Source organism: Euprymna scolopes, chromosome 42, assembly GCF_053919585.1.
Source record: "Euprymna scolopes isolate OS-2025 chromosome 42, ASM5391958v1, whole genome shotgun sequence".
NCBI lineage: Eukaryota > Metazoa > Mollusca > Cephalopoda > Sepiida > Sepiolidae > Euprymna > Euprymna scolopes.
In genome coordinates this window covers 16231326-16258543 of record NC_136523.1, presented here as the reverse complement: position 1 = coordinate 16258543, position 27218 = coordinate 16231326, and the positions used below count along the sequence as shown (strand labels likewise).

The 27218-nt window shown below is 32.2% G+C and overlaps 1 protein-coding gene across 2 annotated transcripts in view; it reads left to right on the top strand.

Moving 5' to 3' along the window:
• LOC145266939 (uncharacterized) overlaps positions 1–18876 on the top strand; it is a 558464-nt gene extending 539588 nt beyond the window's left edge. For both annotated transcript variants that reach the window (XM_080122755.1, XM_080122756.1), the window contains 6 exons: positions 3608–4057; positions 7247–7393; positions 8430–8539; positions 11132–11216; positions 12303–12548; positions 15193–18876. In XM_080122755.1, coding sequence (XP_079978881.1) covers positions 3608–4057; positions 7247–7393; positions 8430–8539; positions 11132–11216; positions 12303–12548; positions 15193–15255 — 1101 coding nt within the window. In that variant the 3' untranslated portion in view covers positions 15256–18876. The remainder of the gene's footprint in view (positions 1–3607; positions 4058–7246; positions 7394–8429; positions 8540–11131; positions 11217–12302; positions 12549–15192) is intronic.
• Positions 18877–27218: the final 8342 nt, after the last annotated feature.

The window sequence follows — 27218 nt, the reverse complement described above, 5'->3', positions numbered from 1 at the left end:
CTAAATCTTCCGATTTTTCCGATTCTGATTAATCATCCTAACACTAATATATTTGAGGCCCTGTCGGTGGGGCATTAGAATACACCGACTGCCCCCCTGCAGAGGGTAAAAGTCCCTCAATGGGGGTCCTGGATATGACCTTAAACTATATCCAGTGGTGAGGGCCCCAGCTTGTGGGCTTTGGGGAGTGTGGAGCCACCCTTTAATTACCATTGCTCCCAGGTCCACTCTGACCCGGAGTGGTAGTACCTGTTAGGGTCCCAACTATGGGTTAAATAGAAACCGACGTGAAAACAACAAATATATTCTATTAAAAAAATTTTCTTTCGAATCCTTGGATTCGGCATTAAATAACCCGAAAAGGGTTGATATGCCGTAAAACAAAAACAACCAACCAACTAATATATTTGATGAGAATAATGGAAATAGTATTCTGACGAAATAGAGAAATAAAAAGAAACAAACTGAGTTATGCCTTCATCGACGTTTCGTCTTTTTTTCAAGACTTCTGGATGAATGAAATTAAGAAAACAAAAAAAGTATGACGCTGTTCCATTTCAGCAACGGAGAAAAAAAATGTTAGGCAGTTGTGTTGTTAAAAAGAGGGATATTTTTAATAACGTCATATAATCGTTAATGTATTTAAAAAAAAATATGACGCAGTTAATATTCTTTCTGGGGGAAAAATGTCTGTTAAGATTCATTTCAGTTACACACCTATATTTGAATTTTAACAAAATAAAGAAGATGAAACGTTGATGAACGCATAACTGTTTGTTCCTTATTATATATATATATATATATATATATATATATATATATATAAACAATTTCTTTTCCCCCAAAAAACCGCACCAGGTTTATCATGTACAAATTAACTTTTGTCGATAACATTGGATGGAAATTGCATCTGACGAGTTGATAGGAGGATAAAACTTCTATGAAAACATATAATCATAGAATTGCCATCCTATTAACAAAACGGCTTTAATGAAGAGATCCAAGATGAAATAAACAAAAGTTATAGAAAAGTAAAAAAGTCTTTGAATTTCAACAAAATCTTGTACTATATATATATATATATATATATATGATACTTTGCAAGGATGCGATATAAGTAAAATATTTACGCTTGTTTTCTTTTCCTTATAAGGGAAATGGTTTCCATAATGGTTTATTGTTAAGGTGTTTTTTATTCAATAAGTCTGAAGAAAGGCTGTTCTTGTGAAAATTTTCAAAAGACATAATGTTTGAATTTGTCCAAATGGTCTTGAAACAATTGTAACTAACAATGAAATACACTTTTTGTTGCTATCAACCCATTCTTTGAAATCTTAGTTTTTGTTAAAACAATATATGAATGCTCAGTTATGAAATATGTTAATTTTGTAGCTTACAGTTTAAGTCATCTGTTTGTGGCTTAAAATTTAGTGGTATATGAACGATTACTAAATTATATAAACGCAGTAAAATTCAGAATACTACAAATAAGACTATATATATATATTCTATTCTTCTGAAAAAAAAATATATATAAAAAGAACTTAGTCTGTGTGTGAGTTCGTTTACTATGGGCTCCTTAATGGCTCAGCCGTTTTTTGGAAATTTCACACAAATGTATTTTATGTGCCTGGCAGTGTTCTTAGATAGGTTTTGTATCGGCATGTCTTCGATAAGTATTGATAATCAAAAAACTCCATATAAAGAACTGGCGATTTTGACAAAGGTTAACACCTTATACAGCCTAACATCACAAGTGCATTTGAGAAGTTTTATTATCGCACAAGCAGAAAGGCTAGACATATAAAATCAACAGTAGGTTCTTTGATAGAACAGAGACACATTTGAACATTTAAAGTCAATGTTTGTTTAGAGCACAATTGAATCGTGATACTTGACTTTTGCATTTTAAACTTTAAGCCATTATATAAAAATAATTTCATAAAATCAACAGTAGGTTCTCTACAATGCAATGTAAACTACACTATTGTGGCCGGCATGTGAAGCTTTTTTTCTGGTGCACTATAGTGAGTCCCCAATTAGAGCTGGCAATTAATCGATTTGATTAAAAAAGAAAAAATGAGGGATTTCACTGATTTCAATGACAATAAAATATGGGAGAGCGAGACATTTGCTGATCCTGGTTCAATCCCGGGCAATGCCTAGTCTCCCTGCTTTTGTGTATGACATAAAAAATATAGTTTTGTAACGGAAAACATTGTTTTTTCCAATTGAAATTTATCTAAAATTTTAAGCTCGTATATCACCAGAACCTACTAATTTTATGTCAATCCCCACCCCAACCCCAGTAAAATTTCACACAATCATGACTTAATATAAATACAAAATAATTTTTTTCATCTTAAAAATGGACAAAACACTTTGAATGAGTACTTTATTCAAATTAATGGTTGAATATGGTTGATTTCTGCTCATTTTTGCATTAACTATTAACTCTTATTTTTCTCTCTGCATCAATTGGATACCATAATACTTGCTTTGCTGCACCCTACCATAACAAAGGTCTATACAAAATTTCAGCCAAACTGGCTCAGTAGTTTCCGAGAAAAGTGAAATGGACAAACAGACAGACAAACAGGTTAAGAGAAATACAATATAGATTTTCAGGGTTTCTTGAGGATTGTCTGATGACTTTAAAAGCAGGTGAAGCACTTTTTTTTTTTATTTTGTTTTAATTTCTTTAACTTTGTTGAGCAATCACCATAAAAATGGTCGCCATCATCACACTGGGTTAGCGTCAGAGAAGGCATCCAATCTTGTCTGAAGAAAATAACCTCCATAAAAATTTGCCTGCAGATTAGTTTGGAAGTCAATTTCTTAAAGCTGTTAAACACATGCCAGCAAATAAAATGGGCATTACACAGAATATGATGATGATGATGATGATGACTTTTACATTTATGATGATGAGCCAAAACCAGAGTCTGAAAACTGTGAAGAGGATTTACAGTGTTGTTGGCAGAAGAGATCTAAAATATCTATCCCTTTTATTTTTCCAAACAAAGGGAAGTAATTTGTGTATTTATTTTTTAGTAAACTATTATCCTCATCTTCCTAGTTGTTGTTGTTGTTGTTAAACTCATCCTCTGGCCTTCTTCAGGTGATTAACTGCGATGGGATAGAAATGCTAAGTCTTATAATTTATTGTCAGTAATTACTGCCTTCCATAGTTGTCGTTGTTGTCTCATCATGTTTTGGCCAACTAATCCTCAAGCCTGCTTTGGGCAGGATTGAAATCGCTATCTTCAGAAAACACTCACCTGGAACTGTAGAAAGTCGACCTCTATATATTGTGCCACGGACCCCTCAAAAATGAAAGGAAAAAACAAAAATAATTGAAGTAACTCTGAATTTACATATAGTTATGTCTTCTTTTTAAAAGATGGAATTTGTATGAAAATAATTCCTAGCTGGTCAAAGTATTTTCAGAAAGGGATTAAATCAAATTAAATTTTATTGTTAAGAACATGCTTCAACGATTCTCTAAATAAATTGGATTAATAAAATATGACTTAAATACTTTAAACTCTTCTAGTTTTTAAATATATAATTTTCTTTTTTTAAATTTATTCTTTTTGTTTTTCAGGTGCCAGTGTCTGCTCCCGTAACCATAGCCCCTTATGCTATTCCTGTGTGCACGGGCACACATCCCAGCTCCGTATGCACGACAGCTCACCTGCCTGTGTGCACCAGCCAACCAACCTGGTCCATTCCCCCATGCAGTGTCCCAATTCCGTCATGCAGTATGCAACACATTCCGGTATGCAGTTTGCAGCAGTTGCCCCCTGGGGTGGCCGCCGGGCACCATGCGGCTCCATCACATGCCCCGCCACATCATGCCATTCCTCCACCACCCCAGGCGACACTGCTGCACCATAATCCTGCGGCTGCAGCCGCTGCAGCTGCCGCTCATGCTGCACGACACATGTCTGGGCAACATCACATGAACACAGCTCCAGGACCACCCCAACACCACCCAGGACCACCCCATCATCATCCCTCACATTTTGTGCCCAATACGCCACCTCCACCACAGGTAAGTCAAGAAATATGGCTATTTTGTTTATTTTAAGTTTTAGTCTTTCTAATGAAACACAGCTCTTCTACATGTAAGGTTGGGGATTTTAGTCAACTAACGTACTTCCTAACTTCTGACGTAGCGCTATCAGAAGCAGTGACAAGGCAAGTCAGTTCCTTCGCTTTTTTTTTCTCTCATGTCTATCTCTCCTAAGTATGTACTATTTTTTTTATCATGCTTTTTATTACGTTTTTTTTATTTTATTTTTTTTTAATAATTATTGAAAAGTTTTTTTCAGTCTTATTAAGAATTATTGAAATTAGTTTGATTTTGTTTGTTTTTTTAAATTATTGAAAACACATTTTAAAATCTTTTTTAACTATTTTGGGAATATTATGTAATGGGTACATTTTTTTTATGATGTTTAAAATTTTATACTTTCATAAACATATATTCTTATAAAATTTTAAATAAACTAAAAACTTATTTTAAAATTTTGTTATTAAAAATGCAAATAAAGACTAATCACATTATTTTTATCTTTTTATATATTTTGTTAATTTTTATTGTATACTTTTCAATAATGTCCTTTTCTTATATTTTATTTTAATAAATCGCTTCACAATATAAATTCTGAAGAACAATAAAAGTGAAGGAACTGTTTTGCCTTGTAACCGTTTCTGGTAGAAGACACCACATGTTAGAAAGTATGTTAGTTGACCATAACCAGGTTGAGTAATATGGTTATAATTTAATTTATGTTCGTGGAAAGAAAGCAAACAAAATGTGAAAATTCAGATAGCTCTGATTTTTGTAAAATTTATCTATTTGGGTGGCATAATATGGAGTTGCATTCTCATGCGCTAATTCAAATATTTCAGATTTGCATTAAATCTGACCCAAAGCTGTTAGACACCAGTTCAACAAGAATCTTTGAATTTCAATTTCTTCTTTAATTTCACTTCAATGTTCTCAAAAACCAAGAGGACTCCCTTTCCTGAGACTAATGCTTGATCTATTTATGAGATGCATAGATATTTGAATATTCCATTCAAGTTCCCTTGTATTGCTTAAACGTTTAGCTAGTAAAGAAGTTATGGATATTAATTTTCCTCTCACTTGTTCACCAGTTAACTACATTATTAGTACATATTTCTTGTGGTTTTTTGGTCTTACTGGATTCCAGTACAAGAATTCATTTAATCTGGTGGAGTATCCAGCTAAGTACTGTTAATTGAGGCAACATTATTGTGAGAAGATGCACCATTCCTTGTATAAGCCAGTGTATAGTTGTGTTGAGGGTGTTTTATTTGGGCTGCGAATACTGCTTTGAATATTTGGTTAGGGTTTTCTTGCAGGGTGAAGTATCTTATATACAATTAAGATAAACAGCAAACATAGATAAAAAAGCATTTTTGGTTTTTCATATATATATATATATATATATATATATGTATGTACTTACACATGCAGCTGCCCCTACAGGGGAGTATCCTTTGTCTTTTGAGACTGAACCGAGGCATGGTGTGTGTGTGTGTGTGTGTGTGTGTGTGTGTGTATTATATATATGCACACATTGGTGGCGCAGAAATAACTTTGAATAAAATATTGTTGCTGTCAGGTCATGTCATATGCTACTGGTACCATGTAACCCAGTACTACCTGCCTCATGGTCGGGTCACCGGCGACTAAACTGGTTCCCCCACCAGACTTGTTTGGTGAGGAGGGTGGCTAGTCTCCCTGAAGGATTAAAAATAAGACCTTCCAAAGGGCGAATGAACTCTTTTTCTGGGTCAACGGCCAACTAGCACCGTGTATATTTGTGTGTGTGTGTATATGTGTATTGGGGTAGAGAGGGCTCCCGTAAGCCGTGGTGAAGGCAACCTTTCTAGGAGAAGCAAATCTCTGATTTAAAAAACCATAAAGCGGAAGACCAGTACCCGCATTAAGCTGGTCTGCAGTTTAATTTGTTGCTGGCTATCTTGCTCTTGCTTGTTGCTGGATCTCAACATTTTGAACCGAGAGAGAGACTTAGCTGTCGTACAAAGCTAAGACTCTGTAACATCATATTTGTATAGATACTCCCTCAGACATTTGGGCTCATGAATTTTAAATGTCTGAGGGAGTGGCACTCGTCTGACAAGGCATTGCAATCATCATCATATATATGAATATATATGTATGTATATATATATGCATGTATATGTACGGCACAATCAAGTTTGACAGACCGGTGTTCGTCAGATCACCGAAGTTAAGCAACGATGAACCTGACTAGTACCAGATGGGTGACCATTTTGGACTTCTAGTGCTGTATGTGCTCTCCGCTTATCTCTGCATGGTTTCCAGTCCTGGGCTACTCCTTGCCACTGGACTCAGCAGTGCCAATTCAGGAGAGGTGTGGTTGGAGAGTTTGCAACCCTTGCTACACAATTACACATGCAGCTGCCCCTACAGGGAGTATCCTTTGTCTTTTGAGACTGAACCGAGGCATGTTGTGTGTGTGTGTGTGTGTGTGTGTGTGTGTGTGTGTGTGTGTGTGTGTGTGTGTATTATATATGTGCACACATTGGTGGCGCAGAAATAACTTTGAATAAAATATTGTTTCTGTTAATGAACTTACTTTATTCTTTTCTTATTGCATAGTTTAAAGATTGGAATTTTATTTTTATTTATGAAAAGAAATGTCACATGAGTCAATATTAATTGAACAAATTTTTCATTTTAAAATGGTAAAGTGACTTATGCATCACCTTGTGTGTGTGTATATATATGTATATATATATATATATGTTCACTGTTTTGGGGAAAGAATTCCATGAAAGTGCCCGATTACAAAGAAAAAATTTCAATATAAGAGCTTAATATTTATTTATTTATGAAACAGAAAACAATATGGCTGACGAGAGCCTAACATTATTTACCATTAACTGGTCCCCCTTATGTTAGGCTTGAAACCGATGGTACTAATGTTTTTTTTACCTTCTGTACAGTTATATATATATATCTTCTTACTATGGGGTCCCGATTTCGAATCTCGCTAGATTCAGCCACTCTGATGAGTCGTAGACAACGGAACACGTGTCAGTGGATAATTATATTTTAAAAATAATATATATATATTAAAATATGCTTTATATATTTCTGCTGTTCATCTTGGTTTTTTTTTTGGTTTTTTCTAACAAGAAATTTTGGAACTTTTTTCAGCCTGATGACGAGGTGCAGATAATCACAGAACATCGACCCACATATTCGTTAACTACCCCTGTACATCATGTATCGCCTCTCAATCCTTCTCCCCCAATTATGCTCCAAGAGCCATCAGGACTACATCCAGCAACTCAGGATATCTATGTAAGTATTTCCCTTGCGTTCTTCGGATAGGATTGTGTGACAGAAATAAACAATCCAACTTACAACTGAATTTTACTGAGTACTTTAATCCATTACACCAACGACCCACGGTGTAACAGATAAAATATTTGGTAAAATTCCGTTGTAACTTATGAGTTAGATTCTTCTGGAGATTGAAGGTTCAAGTCTCAGTGCAGGCGACGCTCAAATACAATTGCGAATTACTGATGGAGTGAGAGCATAAAGCATGATTGGCAAAGCTGTTCAAATGTTTTTTTCTTTGATTCTAAAGAATGTAATATTATAGTTGCATTATTTTCATTGACTGCAACATAACTGCACATGTGCATCTCATATAAGCTGTATTGTGTTCACATATCTAAGATAGTTTAGGCATGCTGCTTGGTGCTCAGAAGTCGTCATCTATGAGGTGAAGGAGCAGAGCTTGCCATTTGGACTCTTGTATATAGTAGTAGTTGTTTGTTATTTTTTATTAGTAGGTAATAGTGTTGGGACGATTAATCGGAATCGAAAAAATCAGAAGATTTGATAGTATCAGAATCGGAAAAATTGATGCCTATTTTCCGAAGCTAAAAAATTCTTCTGTCTTTTTTTTTTTTATTTGATTTTGTTTAAAGTAAAATCTTCCATGATGAATAATGATAAAATAATGAATATTTATTGATTTTAAAATACCAATAAACCTAAAATCAATAGATTATCCACCACAAGTGTCTTTCGACGTTTAGGAAAATATCTGCATATTTAACATGTGTGTTTACGAAAATCTGGGAAAATAACAATCTTATAGTTAAATAATTAGAGATTTATAAAGAATCGGAATCGGGAATTTAGTACGGAATCAGAGAAAAGTATTGGAATCGTCCCATCACTAGTAGGTAGTAATCTTATGGTAAGTGAAAAAAAAAAATTTTTTTTTTTTTTTATTTCCTGCTTGTTAATGATCTGATAAAATCAAGTTTTCTGTTTTTCGAATCAAATGCACAAATTCTTTACCTAATTTCTCTTTTTACAGGATCAATTTTCACGCTTGTATCCCCGGCGAGCCCTGGGTCGAAACAGGATGCGTACATTTGCACCAGCACCACCCCCGACTGCATACCCCGGATTTTTACTTCATTTCTTGTAAGTCTATTCTGTTTTTTGGTAAAAATATGGAATAGTTAACACTCAAAAACTCATACTTCCCTCAATAACAAAACGCAATTTATATAAAATGCTTATCAAATCTGCTTAGTTGTGAAAATGATCTTTCATTTTTTTTTTCATTTTTTTTATTTCATTTTTTTTATTTCATTTTTTTTTTTTTTCATTTTTTTTTTTCATTTTCTTTTTCATTTTTTTTATTCTTCATTTTTCTGTCTTCATTTTCCCATTTACATTTTCCCTTTTCTTTTTTCATTTAAACATTTTTTTCCCCTTTCTTTTTTCATTTTTCTTTTTCAATTTAAAATTTTATTTTCATTGTTTCATTTCCATTTTTTCCTTTTTTTTTATTTCCATTTTTTCATTTTTTTTTTCATTTCCATTTATTCATTTTTTTTTTATTTCCATTTTTTCATTTTTTTTTTTCATTTCCATTTATTCATTTTTTTTTTCATTTCCATTTTTTCATTTTTTTCATTTCCATTTTTTCATTTTTTTCATTTCCATTTTTTCATTTTTTTCATTTCCATTTTTTCATTTTTTATTATTTTCATTTTTTCATTTTTTTTTCATTTTTTATTTTCATTTTTTTTTCTCATTTTTTTTTTAAAACAATAAAGTAAGAAATGTAAAAAAAAAAAAAAAAGAAAATCTCACAAATCATTTCCACATATTAAAAGTAGGCAGGTTCAATAAAGAAATATATTTCTAAGCGTTTTATATAAATTTTTTTTTGGGGGGGGGGGGGCTGATCACAAGTTATCGTGTATTAACTATTCTGCAATTTTACCTCATTTCTACCTCCCATTATAAAAAAAAGTTTTCTCTTATTTTCCGTATAAAATTTTATTATGTTATGTCTTTCTATGTAATTCCCTTCTCCTCCATTTAAAACAAATTCACCTGTGTCTTATGCGATGGTAGGTTTGTGAATGTGTAAGTGTTTGACTAAAGTGATGTCCCCTCCTCGTCCCTACAATCTCTTACAGAAGAAAGGTTGCTAGTCTTTCTGTATTCTACTATTATTTTCGTGGTAGGTGCTTGACTGAGCTCCGATCTATGGTCCCCTCCCCCGTGAAACACATGCAAAACCTAGTATAGTTATAACCTTTCTCTTGTGTACGTAAAATGAAACGCAACTTCCGTGAACAGAGTTTCTTTCCACAGACTGTTATTGAACATCAAGCTTTGCTAAAAAAGGGACACTGGAGAATTCAACTTGTAATTATGGAGGTAATAACTTTCTGAAATCTTGGGCCGATTTAGTAAAACTCAATTTTCACTAACATTTAATTTTCTACCTCATCGTTTTTCATAATTTTTGGATATGTTCATTATTGTGACATGACAATTAAGTAGATACCATTGATTTCACTTGAAATTCAATATTTCAGATTTTGCTCTAATAACTAAGAAGCGTCACAAATTCTTGTTGAATTGTCCTTTTAAAGAATCAAATTTTGCCCTGTCTCCTCCATTATATAAAAGAGAAAATATGTGTTTGTGTGGCTGCCAAAAATTTTTTGACTGACGCATTAGACCATGACAAAATTAGTATTGTTAGAAAGATCAATCTCTCGGACGGAAAATATCTAAAAATTGGCTAAAAAGATTCATTCTGTGCTGGTCAACTGGGCTGCTTTTTGCAAGGGGGGGGGGGTACATTTTTCGTCACGATTTTTGCAAGTCATGCGCTTAGCAATCTATCGTATTTGCTTATGTAAGAAACAGGAGAGTTCAAAAGGGAGGTCATTTTCCATTTCGATTTATTTTATACTAACCTAATTAAAGTTGTCTGTTTTTGTTTTAATAATTCAGTAATATTCAAGTAATTTCGGCTGCATAATTTGGAAGCTAACATTGTAATTTATTAGAATTGACAAAAAAAATCAGTAGAAACCATTGTTTTTTAGCTGAAAACTCCATTTACTGACTACAAAATTTTGTTCTGATAGTGTAGAAGTGTCAATTAAACTGAGATACCTTTGGGCAATCCCACTCCACTAACTCAAAATTTAAAAAAATTTTTCACTGTTATTTCTCGCTAAACTGTGCCACTTTGTCATAAGGGGCTACTATTTGGGACTAGATTTGCAGGCATACTATTTAGAGAGTTGAACAGCAAGATGTTTGTTTACATTACATTTGAAGTCTCTTTTGGCTAAGATCAAAGTGTAGTATCTGTTCTTCAGATGCTGCACTTCCATTTCTTGTTCTCTTTCGGTGGAGGAGCAGTCCTTCACGACTGAGACAATTTTTTATTTTTGTACCTTTTCTCCACGTTAAAAAACGACCCTGGTGTCTAACTCTGTCCCGTGGGGAGGCATTGTAAATAGGTACATTACATTTGAACTTCTGCATGATAGTACAGTCTACAGTCAGGGAAGAAAGGACCCGGTAGAGAATTCCAAAATCTAGAAGTTTTAAGGAAGAAACTATTTGAGTTGATGGTTTTCTGCCATCTAAGAATCTCTACAGTGAAGGGGTGGGATTTTGCTGCTTGTTGGGTTTACATTTTAATGTCTACTTCTGTCTCTCCTAAAACTCATTGATTTTTTTTTTTCTTTTCAGAGCAATGCTGGGTAACCCTCCGATGCCAGCCACGTACAACGTGGAGTTGAACGAAGATGCTGCTGCCGAGGTAGAAAACTATGAGGTATGCCATATTTTTACATTTGCCTCCACATGTACGCAAGCCGTTCAGAAAAAAAAATTTGTGGTATAACTTTGTGATTATGTTTTTTCATAAAAACTAAAATTACAAATTCTAACCCCATTTTAAATCTTATTTAAATCTGTTTTCATCCACTTTATTTTTTATTCTACGATCAAAGTTTCTTCTTAAGGGAAAAAGTGTATAGTATTTCTATGTTTGGTACTTGTACAGTTTAATCAAGACATTAAAAAATGAAAATATTGAAAAAAGGTTATATTGTACGTATCCGTTATGGAACGAAGTTCTCTGGAAAAAAAATTTCACTTAATTTCATGAAGTAGTTTTTATTTTACAGCGAAAAAACAATTTGTTATGATACCGATCAAAAGGTTTGATTTTTAGGAAGAAAAGATAGTATTAAAGATGGGGAGGGAGTGTCGGCACTTTAAACGAAGTTTTTTTTTTTTTTTTTTTTTTTTTTTTTTTTTTTTTTTACAGCAAAAACACAATTTGTTATGATACCGAGTAAAGAGTTCGATTTTTAGGAAGAAAAGCTAGTAATAAAGATGGGAGGGAGTGTCGGCGCTTTAACTGGAGTTATCTCCCTTTGGCATGTTCAACAAATTCCATAATGGCTGACTTCAACGCGCTCTCTTAAGAACGTGTTTTTCTGCTGTAAAAAAACAACTACTCTATCAAATTAAGTGAAAAATTTTTTTCGGAGATCTTCAGTCCAAAACAGATACGTACAATATAACCTTTTTTCAGTATTTTCAATTTTAAATGTCTTGATTAAACTGTACAAGTACCCCATGTTTTCTTTTATTTTTTTAGACTTTTTTTTTGCACTCTGTTGATCTGAGAATTGCCAATAGACTCGTGGGTGTTTTTTAAGGTATCCCCTAAAAGATTAGAATACTCAAGCATTCCTCCGTAACATTTGTCGTTTTAACAAACTTAGATATTAATTTATTTATTGCAGACTATTATCCTCATCCTCGTTGTTGTTTCACGACGTTTCGACGTGTAAGATGTTTCAGTTTTGTCACCAAATGAAAATAATCTTTTTTTTTTCTCCTCCCAAAGGCCCTTCTTAATTTGGCCGAGCGCCTGGGTGAAGCGAAACCGCGAGGATTGACCAAAGCCAACATAGATCAACTTCTGGCTTATCGTTTTAACGCTGAGACCAGACGTGCCAACCTTGACCAAACTCCGTGCATGGACCAAACATCTTGTGTCATTTGCATGTGTGACTTTGAGAATCGACAGTTGCTACGGGTGCTTCCATGCAGTCATGAATTCCATGCCAAATGTGTAGATAAGTGGCTCAAGGTATGTCTCCCTCTACCTATCTCTCTTTTATTTATTTGGTACTTGTCCAGAATTCCCCCTATATTAAAAAAAAACAAAAGATAAAGAAAAAAAAAACTCTGTATGATGTATATATCTGTGACGAAACAAAAATTTCATATTCCAAAAACTATGTAAATCGATCAAGTCTTTTTATTATTATATAAAGAAAATTGATAAAGGAATAATGGGAACTTGTAGGCTTTACAACAATAATTTAGCAAGTTTGAATTATTGTTGAGTTATCTTCCTTTGGTTTTTGAGAGCATTTTTGAGATGGCTATGAGAGACAGTTGCTACACACTTATTAAATTTGATTTTTTTATTAAAAAAAAAAATTACTTGATTTAATTTTTGGAATATGTTATTTTTATTCCATCATGGGTACATATATCATGCATATTTTTATTTATTTATATTTTAATATTTAAAAAAAAAAATTTTTTTTAATTTTTGTTTTAATTTTTAAGTTTTTTAATTAATTTTAATTTTTTTTATTAATTTGTTTTTTATTTTTTTTTCGTTTTTATTTTCTTTAATTTAATTTTTTTTTTTAAAGTTTAGTTCATTGCGCTTATAATCATAACTAGGGCTGTGACAACAGCATATTCTTTTCATTGTTTTGACTCTCCAGTATATATCCGACACAGTTAATCAATCAAGAACCACATCACTCTACGTCAAAGCCTATAAAATATCAACGGATACGCACTCAAGAGTCAAAACGATGAAAAGAATATGCTGTTGTTCTAGCCCTAATCATAAAAAATGACCCTACAAATCGGCCGTGTTGTCTCCGAGAAAAAGTGGAACAGAAAGACAGAAGGGAAATATAAACTGTATACCTACATACATCGCTCTATCTAAAACCATATAAGATATTAACTGATATATACTTGAGTCAAAATAATGAAAAGAATATTCTCTTGTCATAGCCCAAGTTATGATGAATGTTTTTAAAAAGATGAGTGGTCTCAACAATAAATGCAGGTTCTGTCACACAAAAGTAGAGACCAATTTTCAGAGGATGGCTACTAAATAAATATCCCTACTGGACGATCTGTAAAAGGTTAAATATTGAATGCAGCAGCAAGTCCTGGGAATATATACCAGTGGCGCCCGTAGTCGCGCTTTTTTTGCTTCCTCTCTTGGGCAGTCCGTCGATTTCAACGATGACGACTTCAGCAAGAGCACGACCATCATACTCCAATCGCCTGAGTGCAGAGATCACGCTGCGGCTTCCAGTCCATCAAGCCTGCCGGTACGCCCTCACTCCATCGCCAAAGAACTTTCACCTCTCTCCTTGCCTAGGAAAAGTAGGAATAAGTAGCTTACCCAGTACTGCTAGCACCCTCTCCACTGAAAGCAAAAGTACAGAGGCAAGGACAGGCCAGGGCAATCTGCACACATGCAATCAGCCACTACAGTAGGTACTACACCTTGCCCAAGCGTGACCAGTACTGCAACGACTAAGGGGTAGTGACATTCTCTCCAAAACCCTGGAACTCCCACACCTGGGCCTCGTTGCCGGATGTAGTTTTACGTCACACCCAGGACTAAATATATATATATATATATATATATATATATATATATATATGCACGTAAAGTTATGAACAGTACATAGGGCCCGAGCAAAGCCGGGCTGAACTGCTAGTATATATATATATACAAATTACTCCTCTCAAAAGAATTCCAATAATTAAATAAAATCTAAGTCAGCTTCCTTAATAATGCCTATTTTCATTAAGAGAAGAAGATAAGTGGTCTCGGCTATGATGACACGTATAGCTTCTGCTAAACAGAAGTAGAGAGTTAGTCACCTGACGTCCAGTTGAAAAGTTCCGCTGGGGGCATCCACTTTACAGCATGATATAATTAAGTGCGTGAATATCTCCACTGGACGATCTGTGAAAAGTTGAATCTTGAATGCAGCAGCAAGTCCTGGGAACATGTTTACCAGAAACAACAGTTGGAAATAAATCCTACGCCATTCATTAGGACTATGCAATCCCTATAGCTATGCACCTAGAAAGCGGAGCTACAAAACGTGGCATAGTGATATGGGACGAGGGGAAAGAAGCAATTTAGTGTCCTAGGTTAAACAAAGCCGAAACGGAAAATAACAAAACACCAAGGTCTAATGTGCGACATGAAAAGAAATCGGAATCTTGGGAAGATCTTCATCATTCTAATAATTATAGGAGCAACTGGACATGTGAAAAATAAAAAAATAATTTCGAAAACTACTTGGCAGATATACCCGGTGAACCAAGTGCAAGAGGGATTCAAACAATTGCACTTGGAGGGACGGTTAGAATCTTATAAAAATCTCTCAGTTGGAATTATGAGATAGCAGGTGAATGTCTGGCTTCCAGTAGAATGCTCCATCCCCAGCTTGAACAAAATAAGAAAATTGCAAAAAAAAAAATTGTGGAGAAAAATTTAAATCCCAGTCAGTGAAAATATTTAAATGTATTTTTCCATCAATTTCTTAATTTTTTTTTTTTTTTTTTTTTTTTTTTTCAGGATATAATTTTTTAAATAAGTGTCTTCTTTTTTAATTTTTATTTTAACGTCCATTTTCAAAAACACAAAAATTAATGAATTTAATTTACTGTTTCAGACCAACCGGACATGTCCGATCTGCAGGGCTGATGCTTCAGAGGTTGTGAATCAGGGAGAATAATAAACGCCTTCACTCTCCCTCTCTCCCTAAAAAAAAATAAAATAAAATTTAAAAAAAAAAAACAACACAAAAAAAAGAAGAAAAACAAAAATTAAAAAAAAAAAACAAATAATAATAATAAAAAAAAAGCAAATTTACCCTTTTGCTTCTTCTATCTGACCAGGCAAGTGGGTATGAGAGGCACCGAACACTTTTGCAATCTGTAGTCAGCGTTTGACATTTTTTTGCTCACATAAACACAAGACTGACTCCAATTGACATTTTAATTTTTTATTTCCTGGATGTACGGGCCTCTTCTATCCTTCCTCCTTCTCTTTACCTCCTCCTCTTCCTCTCTTGATTCCTTTTTTAAACTCCCCAATACCAACCAGCAACGGTGTCGTCTCTGCCCTGCAGCGCCAAATGATTGTTTGTTAAAGAAGATTTTTGCTAACATTATCCTGCACACAACATATAAAAAAAAATACACACATACGTGTAAATATAATATATATATATATATATATATATAATTATAAATTGAAACAGTCCGACAACAGACCTTCGTGTCAAGCAAATTGGTTTTAATTAAGACACTCCAGCTGTTTCAACAACTACTGCACAATCAAAGTGTTGATTATTACAAAGCTTTAATTTTAGACATGACTAGCAGGGTTATCCAGTGTTGCCTGGAACAAAAGTGTAACCTATCTTGGTACTTGTACAGTTTAGTTAATCAAGACATTTAAAAATGAAAATATTGAGGAAAAAAAAAAGGTTAAATTGTACGTATCCGTTATAGAACAAAGTTCTCTGAAAATATTTCACTTAATTTAATCAAGTAGTTTTTTTTTTTTTTTTTTTTTTTTTTTACAGCGAAAAAACAATTTATGATACCGAACAAAAGGTTTGATTTCTAGGAAGAAAAGCTAGTATTAAAGATGGGGAGGGAGTTTTGGCGCTTTAAATGAAGTTATCTCCCTGTGGTGTGTTCAAAAAATTAAAAAATGGTTGACTTTAACGCGCTCTCATAAAAACGTGTTTTTCTGCTTTAAAAAAAAAACTACTTGATCAAATTAAGTGAATTTTTTTTTTCTTCAGTTCAAACCGGATACGTACAATATAACCATTTTTCAATATTTTCATTTTTTAATGTCTTCATTAAACTGTACAAGTACCCCTATCTCTATCAAAACTTTTATCCTTCTACTTCTCTCTCTAGCCATCTCTCTATCTTTTCTTTTCCTCTCTCCACTGTAGAACCCTTTCTGTCTTCTCTGCCAAGTTCATTCCTCTCTGGATATGCAAACATACATGCAGACAACTCTCAATTATATAATAAATGCCTCAAGGAATGATTTGGCATTTTCTTTCCTAATAGCACTGAAAAAAACTGACCTCTTCCCCTGACCAAGTTGACGCCAGATAATGAATTCTTTTTTTTTTCCTAAATTTTAGATATTATTTATCCAAAGCAATGCTAATCAAGAAAGTACTAAATTTGTGGGTGTTTATTTTGTAGTTTTTTTTTTTTTTTTTTTTACTTTTAATGGACACATAAACCTACACACGGACAATTATTCTTTATATAATAGATTGTTCAGAGAAAAAAACCTACTTATTGTTATACGTTTTCACAAGAAAAACATGTCTATTATTAACTTGTCGAAAAAAAAGAAATTTGTGTTAATATGCAACAGGAAGACAGTTTTTTTTGGGTTTTTTTCTTCATTTATAGCGAATAATCATATTAAAAAAAAATTCAGGTTTGTAAATAGAAACACTTTGATTGTGTAGTGATGAAGAAACAGTTGTAGCTTTTTTTTTTTCTTAAATTAAAATTAGTTTGCTGGATACAAGATTTTATTGTTGGTGTAGGGATCATTTTCAATTTATAAAATGCTCTGGAGTTACATATTAGCACATGAGGACCGTCTAATAGCCATTGAGCTTGAACACTCAAATCTGACTACACAGCCCAAATAAATATAATGGCAAACGTAAAATATGAAATCTAATTTCAGACAAAATGGTTAATATGTGGAATTAATAGATAAGTGTGTAAACAGCCTAGTTAAATAAATACCCCAACACCTCTCTAAAGCCAACTGCTATTTCTGTGGCCATGGAACCGATGTTAATTTGTTTTTGTGTTATTATTTAAACAGCTTGTTGACATGCTTATCTACTAATACCATATATTAACCCTTCCACACATATATATATATATATATATTTGATAATGAAAAATCATGACAAATGTTGTTATATATGTTTACGTTATATAGTGTTTCATGCATTTTTACATTATGATTTTTTTTTTTTTTTTTTTTTTTAGATGAAGATTTATTATTTATGTTATTTGGTTTCTTTGGACTACTGTTCTCATTTTGAGTGTTATTTTCCACATTTTGGTCGATGTGACTTCCGGCCTTCTTCAAGTGTATCTTGTCAAACCGATGAATCTTTCTGTTAAACTTGGGAGTCTGCACGGGCGGGATCACGCTACACTCACGGATTAAAGATTCCCTATTTCGATAGAAAGATTCCTGAGTTTGGCCAGATAACCTGAACAAGGCTGGAGGGCACGTTGACCGAAACGCTGTAAAAATGACACTTGAGATGAGAACAGTATTTCAAATAATAAAAATGTAGTTTTATTTATACGTCTATCTATCTCTTTTTTTTTTTTTTTCATTTTATATGAAATCATTTTAAGAATTTTCTTTATAATAATAATAAAAAAAATTTTTTTTTTTTAATTATTAATTTAACTTAATGAAATGAAAAAATGTTTTTTATTCCTGTCTGTAGTTTATATTTGGCATGGAACGTATCTAACATGTAAACGCAATCAGTAACATATATCGCAACATTGATTTTGCTCTTCTGCTCTATTTTCGAAATGCAGAGCACTTTTTTGTACAACAGCAAACAAATATTGAATATATATATATATATATATATATATATAGTACAACAGAAAACAAATATTGAATATATATATATGTATATATAAGAAAACAAATATTAAATGTGTGTGTGTGTATGTATATATATATATATATATATATATATATATATATATATGCTTTTTGTACAACACAAAACAAATATTGAAAATATATATATATATATATAAGAAAACAAATATTAAATGTGTGTGTGTATATATATATATATATATATAAAAACAAATATTGTGTGTGTATATATATATATATATAAGAAAACAAATATTAAATGTGTGTGTGTATATATATATATATATATATATATATATATATATCAGTTAACAAAAAATCATAAGCACCCAAGTAGGCAAAAAAAAAAATTTTTTTTATAAATGTAACTTACAATTACGTTCTGAGTGAGTTGGACAAATATATATATATATATATATATATATATATATATATATATATATATATATGAAGGACAACCCTGCATACATGTACAGTGCTTAAATATCGTTTTGCACAACTTGCTACAAAGTTTCTTTTTGTTTGGTAATCAACTCATTTTTCTTAAACCTTATAGCATGCCAGCGTGTGTGAGTGTTGTGTGGGTTACCTTTGCCCTACATAGGATTAACAATTTACGAAAATAATAAAAAAGAAATAATAAAATTTTATTAAAGATTGGAGGCTTTATTTTTCTTTTTTTGGCAGACGTATAAAATGCAGGTCACCTGCACAAAAAAGATTTTTATTACTCTTGTGTTTTAGTCATTGTTTTTTATTTTTCATTTTTGAAACGTTTTTGAAACTTATTTTAAAAGATTTTTTTTTTAATTATTTTCTTTAAACTTATATTTTTAACCTTGTTTTTTTTTTTAAACTTTTTTTAACTTAAAAAAAAAATTTTTCAAACTTTTTGTTTTCTTTTCAAACCTTTTTTTTTTTTTTCAAACTTATTTTTTTTTTCAAACTTATTTTTTTATTTTATTTTTTTTTTCGAACTTTTTTTTTTTTTTTTTTTTTTTTTTTTTTTTTTTTTCGAACTTTTTTTTTTTTTCAAACTTATTTTTTTTCAAACTTATTTCAAACTTTTTTTTTTCCAAACTTATTTATTTTTTTAAACTTATTTGTTTTTTTTTCCTAACTTTTTTTTTTTCGAAACTTTTATTTTTTTTCAAAACTTTTATTTTTTTTTTCAAACTTTTATTTTTTTTTTTTTCAAACTTTTATTTTTTTTTTTTCAAACTTTTATTTTTTTTTTTCAAACTTTTATTTTTTTTTTTCAAACTTTTATTTTTTTTTTTCAAACTTTTATTTTTTTTTTTCAAACTTATTTTTTTTTATTTTTTTCAAACTTTTTTTTTTATTTTTTTCAAATTTTTATTTTTTATTTTTTTCAAGTTTTTATTTATTTTTTTTTTTTTCAAACTTTTTTTTATTACTCATTTTTTATTGCGCATTCTTTTTACTCGTTTTTTTATGCATTTTTTAAAAACTTATTTTTGGATAGGATTGATTAAAGCATTGACTGTTCAGGTTTTGAATATAAAAGTATTTTTGATTTTATTATATATCCTAGTTTAGTGGAGGAAAACGGTACTCTCCTGCGTTAGTTAAAGAAAGAAGGAAAAACACAAATTTGGGGTTATTGGTTCTTGTTCAGAATTCCCCCTATATTAAGAAGAAAAAAAAAAAGAAATAAAAATCTCTGTATGTACTGTGACGTATGTACTCACGATGAAACCAAAGATATCACGTTCCAAAAATCACATAAATTGGTCAAGTAGTTGTACTTTTATAAGGAAAATGAATATTAAGTGATTAATAGGAATTTGTAGGTATTACTGCATGCATCTCGCTAGTTTTGATTATTTTTTTCAAAATGGCAAGGCAGATAGTCATTTCTTTGATACTTATAAAATTTTATTTTTTATTTAAAAATGAAACTATTTAAATAATTTACATGATTTTTGGAATATGATATTTTTATTTCGTTATGGGTATGTACATCATACAGATTTTTCTTTATTTCCATTCTTTAATGTAGGGTGAATTCTGGAGAAGGTATTGGTGTTTTTTTTCTTTTTCTTTTTGTTTTTTCTTTTTCTTTTTGTTTTTTCTTTTTCTTTTTGTTTTTTCTTTTTTTTTTTTTTAATCCTAGTTTAATAAAAAGAAAGGATATTTTGCTGTGTTAATTAAACATAAATCCGAACCATCTTCATATTTATTTCAATTTCGTGGTTTATATTAAACATTGGGATTTATGACAATATAGTCTGCATAACTGAATTTCTGCAATTCATTGTCCACACTTACAATTTAAATATTTTGAAGAGAATGTTTGATTTTTTTTTTTTTTTTTTTTTTTTTTCTTTGTCAAACGGCAATCTTGTTCAGCTACAGTCACTGTTGATCATCTTTGGTTGGCGAGAGCGAAGAGCGTCTCTCACTAATAAATTTCCTTTTCAGAATTGAGTAAACCATTCCTGGCATACCCGTTCTGTAAACATCATTCTCTCGATACACGTGACCTATCTTTATGCACGTTTCTGCAGACTTTTGTTATTTATTTTTTTTTTTTTATTTTACAAAGGAGTCGCCACTGATCAAGGCCCGGAGGCCATTTAAGGATAAGTGTTAATGAGTGTAGATTAGTCAATGGGACAATATGATAGTAATCGTTAGTAGTGGAAATTTGGTAAATTTGATTACTTAAGGGGAACGGCTCATCAAGAATTTGTTTACGTTGGACTTGAAGATGACTATATTGCAATCAGTTGGAAAGCAGGGAAACAAGAGTTTCACAGGTGAGTTGTGTTTATTTGTTTACCCACTGAGCAAATTAGGCATGAGGCCGTTTTTTAATGTGGGGGAAGCGGGGAGGAAAAAGGGGACCAGCTCCCGAGAGGTGGGAAATGGGAGCTGGATAGTGAAAGTCTGCTGGCATATAAGGTTGCCCTTACATGGACCAGAAGATTGCCACAAGGGCAATGGTCTTTGATTGCAGCATCTGCCGGAACAGATACTACACTTAGGTGAGTAGTTCTGAAAAAGAAGCTTTGTTCATGGAATCTACGTTTAGGTTTAGGCACAGATAAAGAGTGGGGGAAATTATTGATAGTGGTTTTAGCTAGACGAGTGTTTTTCGTGAAAGTTTGGCAATGGGGGATCATAGATCGGCGCTCAACTATTTTTTTTAAATCCTAGAAGTCGGAATTGGAATTTATACCTTCGATTCTGCAGCACTGTTTAAAGATATTTTAAATTTGTCATTTTTAATAGTATTTTGTATAGTTTTTTATTTATAACACCTTTTTCCATACTTACGGTGTTAAAGAGGGTGTGAGACGCCATCTTGAATTTTCCAATACATCGATAAACACTGTATGTTTTTCGAGCTGAATAAATATGTTACATTGAATAAAAACACAAAAAATATATCCAGTTAGGTAGAAAAGTAACTTATCTTGCCTTTGAAAACATTTATTTGTTATATATTTGTTTTTTGACAACTTTTTCGAATCTATGTGTACAGTAATACAAACCCGGACTTTATACCTTTGATTCTGCAGCACTGTTTAAAGATATTTTAAATTTGTCATGTAATAAAAATGGTGACCAACTGAGACATGACCCTTCAACTGTTTTGCAAAATCATTGGCTGTTGCAAATCAATCATGGATCAACTAAGGAGTCACTGACCTCAAATTGCTTTTGTAATGTACCCACCAGCTGTTGCGAATTGAACGCAGGGAAACAGAAGAGAGTTCTACAAGCGTGCAGTCCTATCTGCAGTATCAAAAATCATCACATGTCTGTAGTGCTCGGATCGATCTTCCATTTCAAATCTGGACACGTATTATACAATGGTGTCAACATACTTGCTATACTAGGATTTGAAGAATTTATTTTAAGAGTGCTCAATATGCAAGTAGAGCTAAGTGGTGAATTTTGAAAATCTATATGGCAATTAAGCTACACAAAATTTTCCGCATTTGATCTTGAGGATTTGTCAGGCTATTGACGAAATCTCACGAGGATGAACAGCAGAAAATTCTAAGTAGCTTAATTATATAATTTTCATAATATTTTCAAAACATAGTTATATAAGAACACAGTTAAAGGCTGTAAATTATAATTTATTGTTCAACAGGATACTCCAAAAGAAATATTGAGAGTTTCTTAATTCGTTGAGTTTCAAAGAATGTGTTCTTTTCATCAGAGGAAAAATTTTAGTAAATAATTATAGTGAAGCTATGAATTTGTTGATACTAGCGTAAACTGAAACGGCATTATATGAAAACTAATCATATATGTAAAAGTGTTAGTGTAACGAGTTCATGAAATTCGTTCAAGCTCCTTGGCTTAACGTTCACAGGAAACACGAGTTGGAACAAATACATCGAGATCATTGCAAAGGCTGCTGTGAAAACTTTTACTATTCCTGATATTCATAAATGACCTCCCTGACAAAATTGTCTCTGAAATGGGTATATTTGTTGATGACACCACATTCTATAACACACATGAGGGAAAAAAATGAACACGTTACCAAGGCAATAGCGGAAAACCTAGAGAAAGACCTCCAGTCTGTAATGGAATGGGGATAAAAATGGATGGTCACTTTCAATGCTGCCAAGACTAAGCGTCTTTGTTTTAATAGCTATAAGAAACTTACTCAACCACTAATAGCCATGGCGAATGATACATTACCTGAAAGTATTTCATTCAAACTCCTCAGCTTAATGTTCGTGGGGAACATGAGTTGGAACTGATACATTGAGAGCATTGCCAAGGTTGCTGCAAAGAAGGTGGGTTCTCTCTACCGTGCGAGAAAGTTACTTTCAGGTATAAGTATCCTGTACCTCTACAAAGCCACCATTCGCCCATGTATGGAGTACTGCTGTCACATTTGGGCTGGTGCATCTGTTACAAGTTTCTTGCTCCTGGACAGGGTCCAAAAGAGAGTCATCAACCTAATAGGTCCCAAACTGTCATCTAAGCTTCAGCCCTGTCCCAACAACGAAATGTTACCTCTCTCTGCCTGTTTTACAAGTATTTTAATGGTGGATGCTCTGACGAACTACAACCCCTTGTGCCTCCTCGACGAAAATGCACCAAACAAACCCGACAAGCAGCGAAGTCCCACCCCTACACAGTAGAGATCCCTAGATGTAGGAAGGCCTTCTACTCTAATAGCTTCTTCCCCAAAGCTGCTAGACTTTGGAATTCTCTTCCGGTTTCCTACATCCCCCCAACTGTACTGACATGCAGAAGTTCAAGTGTAATATGAACAGACATCTTGCTGCTCAACTCCCTACAGAGTACCCCTGCAACTTATGTCCCTGATAGTAGCTCCCTATATCAAAGTGGCAATGTGCCTTGTTTGGGGTGAAAATGTAATTTAAAAAAAAATGCAGAAAAAAATGCAAAAATGCAAATGAAAGTACAGTGGACCCCCAACATACGAGCTACAAGAAATTCAAGATACGAGATGGCTTCAGAGCAAAAATCCTCCCCTACATACGAATGAAAATCCAAGTTACGAGTTTCCAGATGCAACTGCTAGGTGGTCGAGTGTGTTGTGTTTCACTACGTCTCCTTAATGATGCCATTTTAATTCAAGATACGAGCTTCATCCGGGAACGAATGAATCTCATATGTCGGGGGTCCACTGTATTTGCAGTGATTAAACTGGTCGTAAAGTTCAATGTTCTCATAAGAAGTAGTCTGATTTGCAAAAGGTAATATTGACATTAAAAATTCAAAACGAGTCTAATCCAGTTATTCTGCAGAAAAATCTTGTTATTGAAAATTTATATTAAAATTTTCAAAAAAACATAACCCTGTAAGGAAGGTATACAAAATTTTTATATCTGACAAGGAGTATAAATAAACAAGAAAGACCTTATTCCATGGGGTTTTGAAAAATGCAATTCTTCTCATCAGAGGGAAGAGGTTTGCAAAATATACAATAAATTTTTCAGGTTAATTCATTAAAAGAAAGTACAAATATGAAATTAATCATACTTGCACCAAAAAAGTTATTAAACAGTTATTGACAGTTTATAGGGATTCAAAAAGAGTAAGAAAATAGGAAACAGGAAAAAAGGGAGAAAAAAAGATATGGTAAAAATCGAATGAATAAGAAGGTAAAATCCAAAATGAATCCATTGAAAATCCATTGGTAATCCATAAGGAACAGGGACACAGAATTATAGATGTCCAGGGTAAATTAAAGCTTCCAGAAAAAAACCATCAGATCATGGAGAAGTTTTTTTTGGGTTTGTATTACTGTACACATAGATTCGAAAAAGTTGTCAAAAAACAAATATATAACAAATAAATGTTATCAAAGGCAAGATAAGTTACTTTTCTACCAAACTGGATATATTTTTTGTGTTTTTATTCAATGTAACATGTTTATTCAGCTCGAAAAACATACAGTGTTTACCGATGTATTGGAAAATTCAAAATGGCGCCTGACTCTCTTTAACACGGTAAGTTTGGGAAAAGGTGCTATGAATAATAAACTAGACAAAATACTATTAAAAAACCACAGAATATATGTCAACCTATGTCACGGTAACATATTGAGCGAATTTCTAACAGTATTTTGTCTAGTTTATTATTTATAACACCATTTCCCAAACTTACCGTGTTAAAGAGAAAGTCGGACGCCATTTTGAATTTTCCAATACATCGGTAAACACTATGTTTTTTAAGCTGAATGAACATGATAAATTGAATAAAAACACTGAAAACATATCCAGTTTGGTAGAAAAGTAACTTATCTTGCCTTTAATAACATTTATTTGTTATATATTTGTTTTTTGACAACTTTTTCGAATCTATGTGTACAGTAATACAAACCCGTTTTTTTTATAAAAGGTTTTTATTCCAGGTTCCAATTTTTACTAAAAAGTAACGGATACGGCAAATGAAAGTGTTGAAGTGAAGATTCGAAAGATAGCACCAAAAGATTGAAATTGAAAAGAGGAAAAATGAAAAGAGAGATAAAAACAAAGAAGAGGGAAAAAGAATAGTATGAAGCCGATAAAGAAAGATAGACATAGTTGAGAGAAAAGGGGGACAAATAGAGAATCATTTTTATAAATCTATTTTTCGAACATAATTATAGGTCAGTTGGGATCAATTTGATCCAGACAGGAAGATAATTGTGTGGAGACGATAATTCAGATTTATTAATTTTAAATTTGAAAAGAAGTTAAAATGGGTGGGAGGTTTACTGATTATAAGTGATGGTTTAGTAATTTAATATATAACTAACTGGAACTGTGGGAATTCCATAGTGGACTCATTCATATGTAATATATTAATGTTGGCATTCTGTAGGGGTTCAGTGTAAATGGAGACACTCTGAGAACATTGTAGCTTTTTTGTTAAAACTGCATAAGTGTTTATCCCGGCAAAGCCCGGTCGTAAAGTACACTTAAATATGATATTTTAATTCTTGCAGATTTCGTATATATTATTAAAGGGTTAATGCTCTATCAATTTTTATATATTATAAAGCTGCGATTTCAAAAATAAAAATAAATATATCCATATGACTTGGGTGCATCAGCTTTAATCGAAACCGAAATAAAAACTTATGAAAAAATATAATATATGTGTGTGTGTGTATATATATATATATATATATATATATATATATAACTTGAGTTCCTTCAGCCATAATTGAAATCAAAACCAAGACTTATGAATAATTCTTGATAAAATTATTTATAAAAGGAATAGATGACTTAAGTGCCATCAGCTATAATCGAAACTGAAACCAAAACTTATGAAGAATTCTTGGTAAAATTATTTATGACAAGAAATGGAAGTACATAACAATTAAACAACCCAGATGTGAGTGTGACACAGAAAATAACACGCTATCATATTAATATATAGCTTATAATTGTCCGTATATCAATATATACATGCATATATACACACATAAAATAATGTAAAATACTATAGGATAAGAAGTAAGACTAAAGGAGTCAACTTACAACCAATAGGGACACACACATGTAATTATACACAGACATAGATGCATATATATACATACATATTTACACATACATATGCATATATACACATACCTACAATCACATATTATGTATAAAAAAAGAAACATACGTATAGGCAGATATACCACAGCTCCTTTAGTCTCACAAAGATAAAAAATTAATAAAGAGAAATAGAAGAAATCTCTTATATTAAGTAAATTTAAAGTTTAAGAAGTGAGCTAAGTAATTTCGAATTGGTTATATATAAATTTTTTCTTATGTTTACATTGGGAAATAAATTCGCTTTTGGAATTGATTACGTTGATACTTTGGGTGGGGGAGTAATTATTCTTATAGCTTCAGATATGCAAAGGTGACAAGACTTAGAATCTGGAGTATAAGACTTTGACTTTTTAAGAATAACCCAATTTATAGAGAAAGCAGTGTTTTTAGATTTAAGTATTTTAATTAAAGTGTTTAGGGAAGTTCCCTGGCTATTGTCAGTTATTTTTATTACAGGAAGAAATGTGGTTAGATATTCTAACCTTGATTAATGTTGAAATGGTGCCAATATAAGGGTAAATCTTGCTTGGCGTTTGCGTAGTGTTAATGATATGTGGATTTCTGTTAGGATTTGGGGTGGAATTACGATTTAATTCTAGGTTGTTAGAATTAGCAATAGTAGATTTAATTTGCACGGAGATATTGTAATCTGTATTACGAGGTGAGTTTATTTTATTATTACTATCATCACTGTATTCATCAATATTGGTATTATTATTTATGTTGTTGGTTGTGACGTGGTTGTTTGTAAGTGAAACAGTTGGTGGGACAGTCGGTTCACTTATTTAAGTTATATTTTGAGTAGTAGACCAATGGGGGATTTCTGTTATGGGAGGATTATTTCGAACTATTGTAGGTGTTTCATTGTAACTCAGTAACAGTACACGAATTTGACGGCCATATGGATGCAATCGTTTTTGAGTGGGCAGCTTTGCTTATT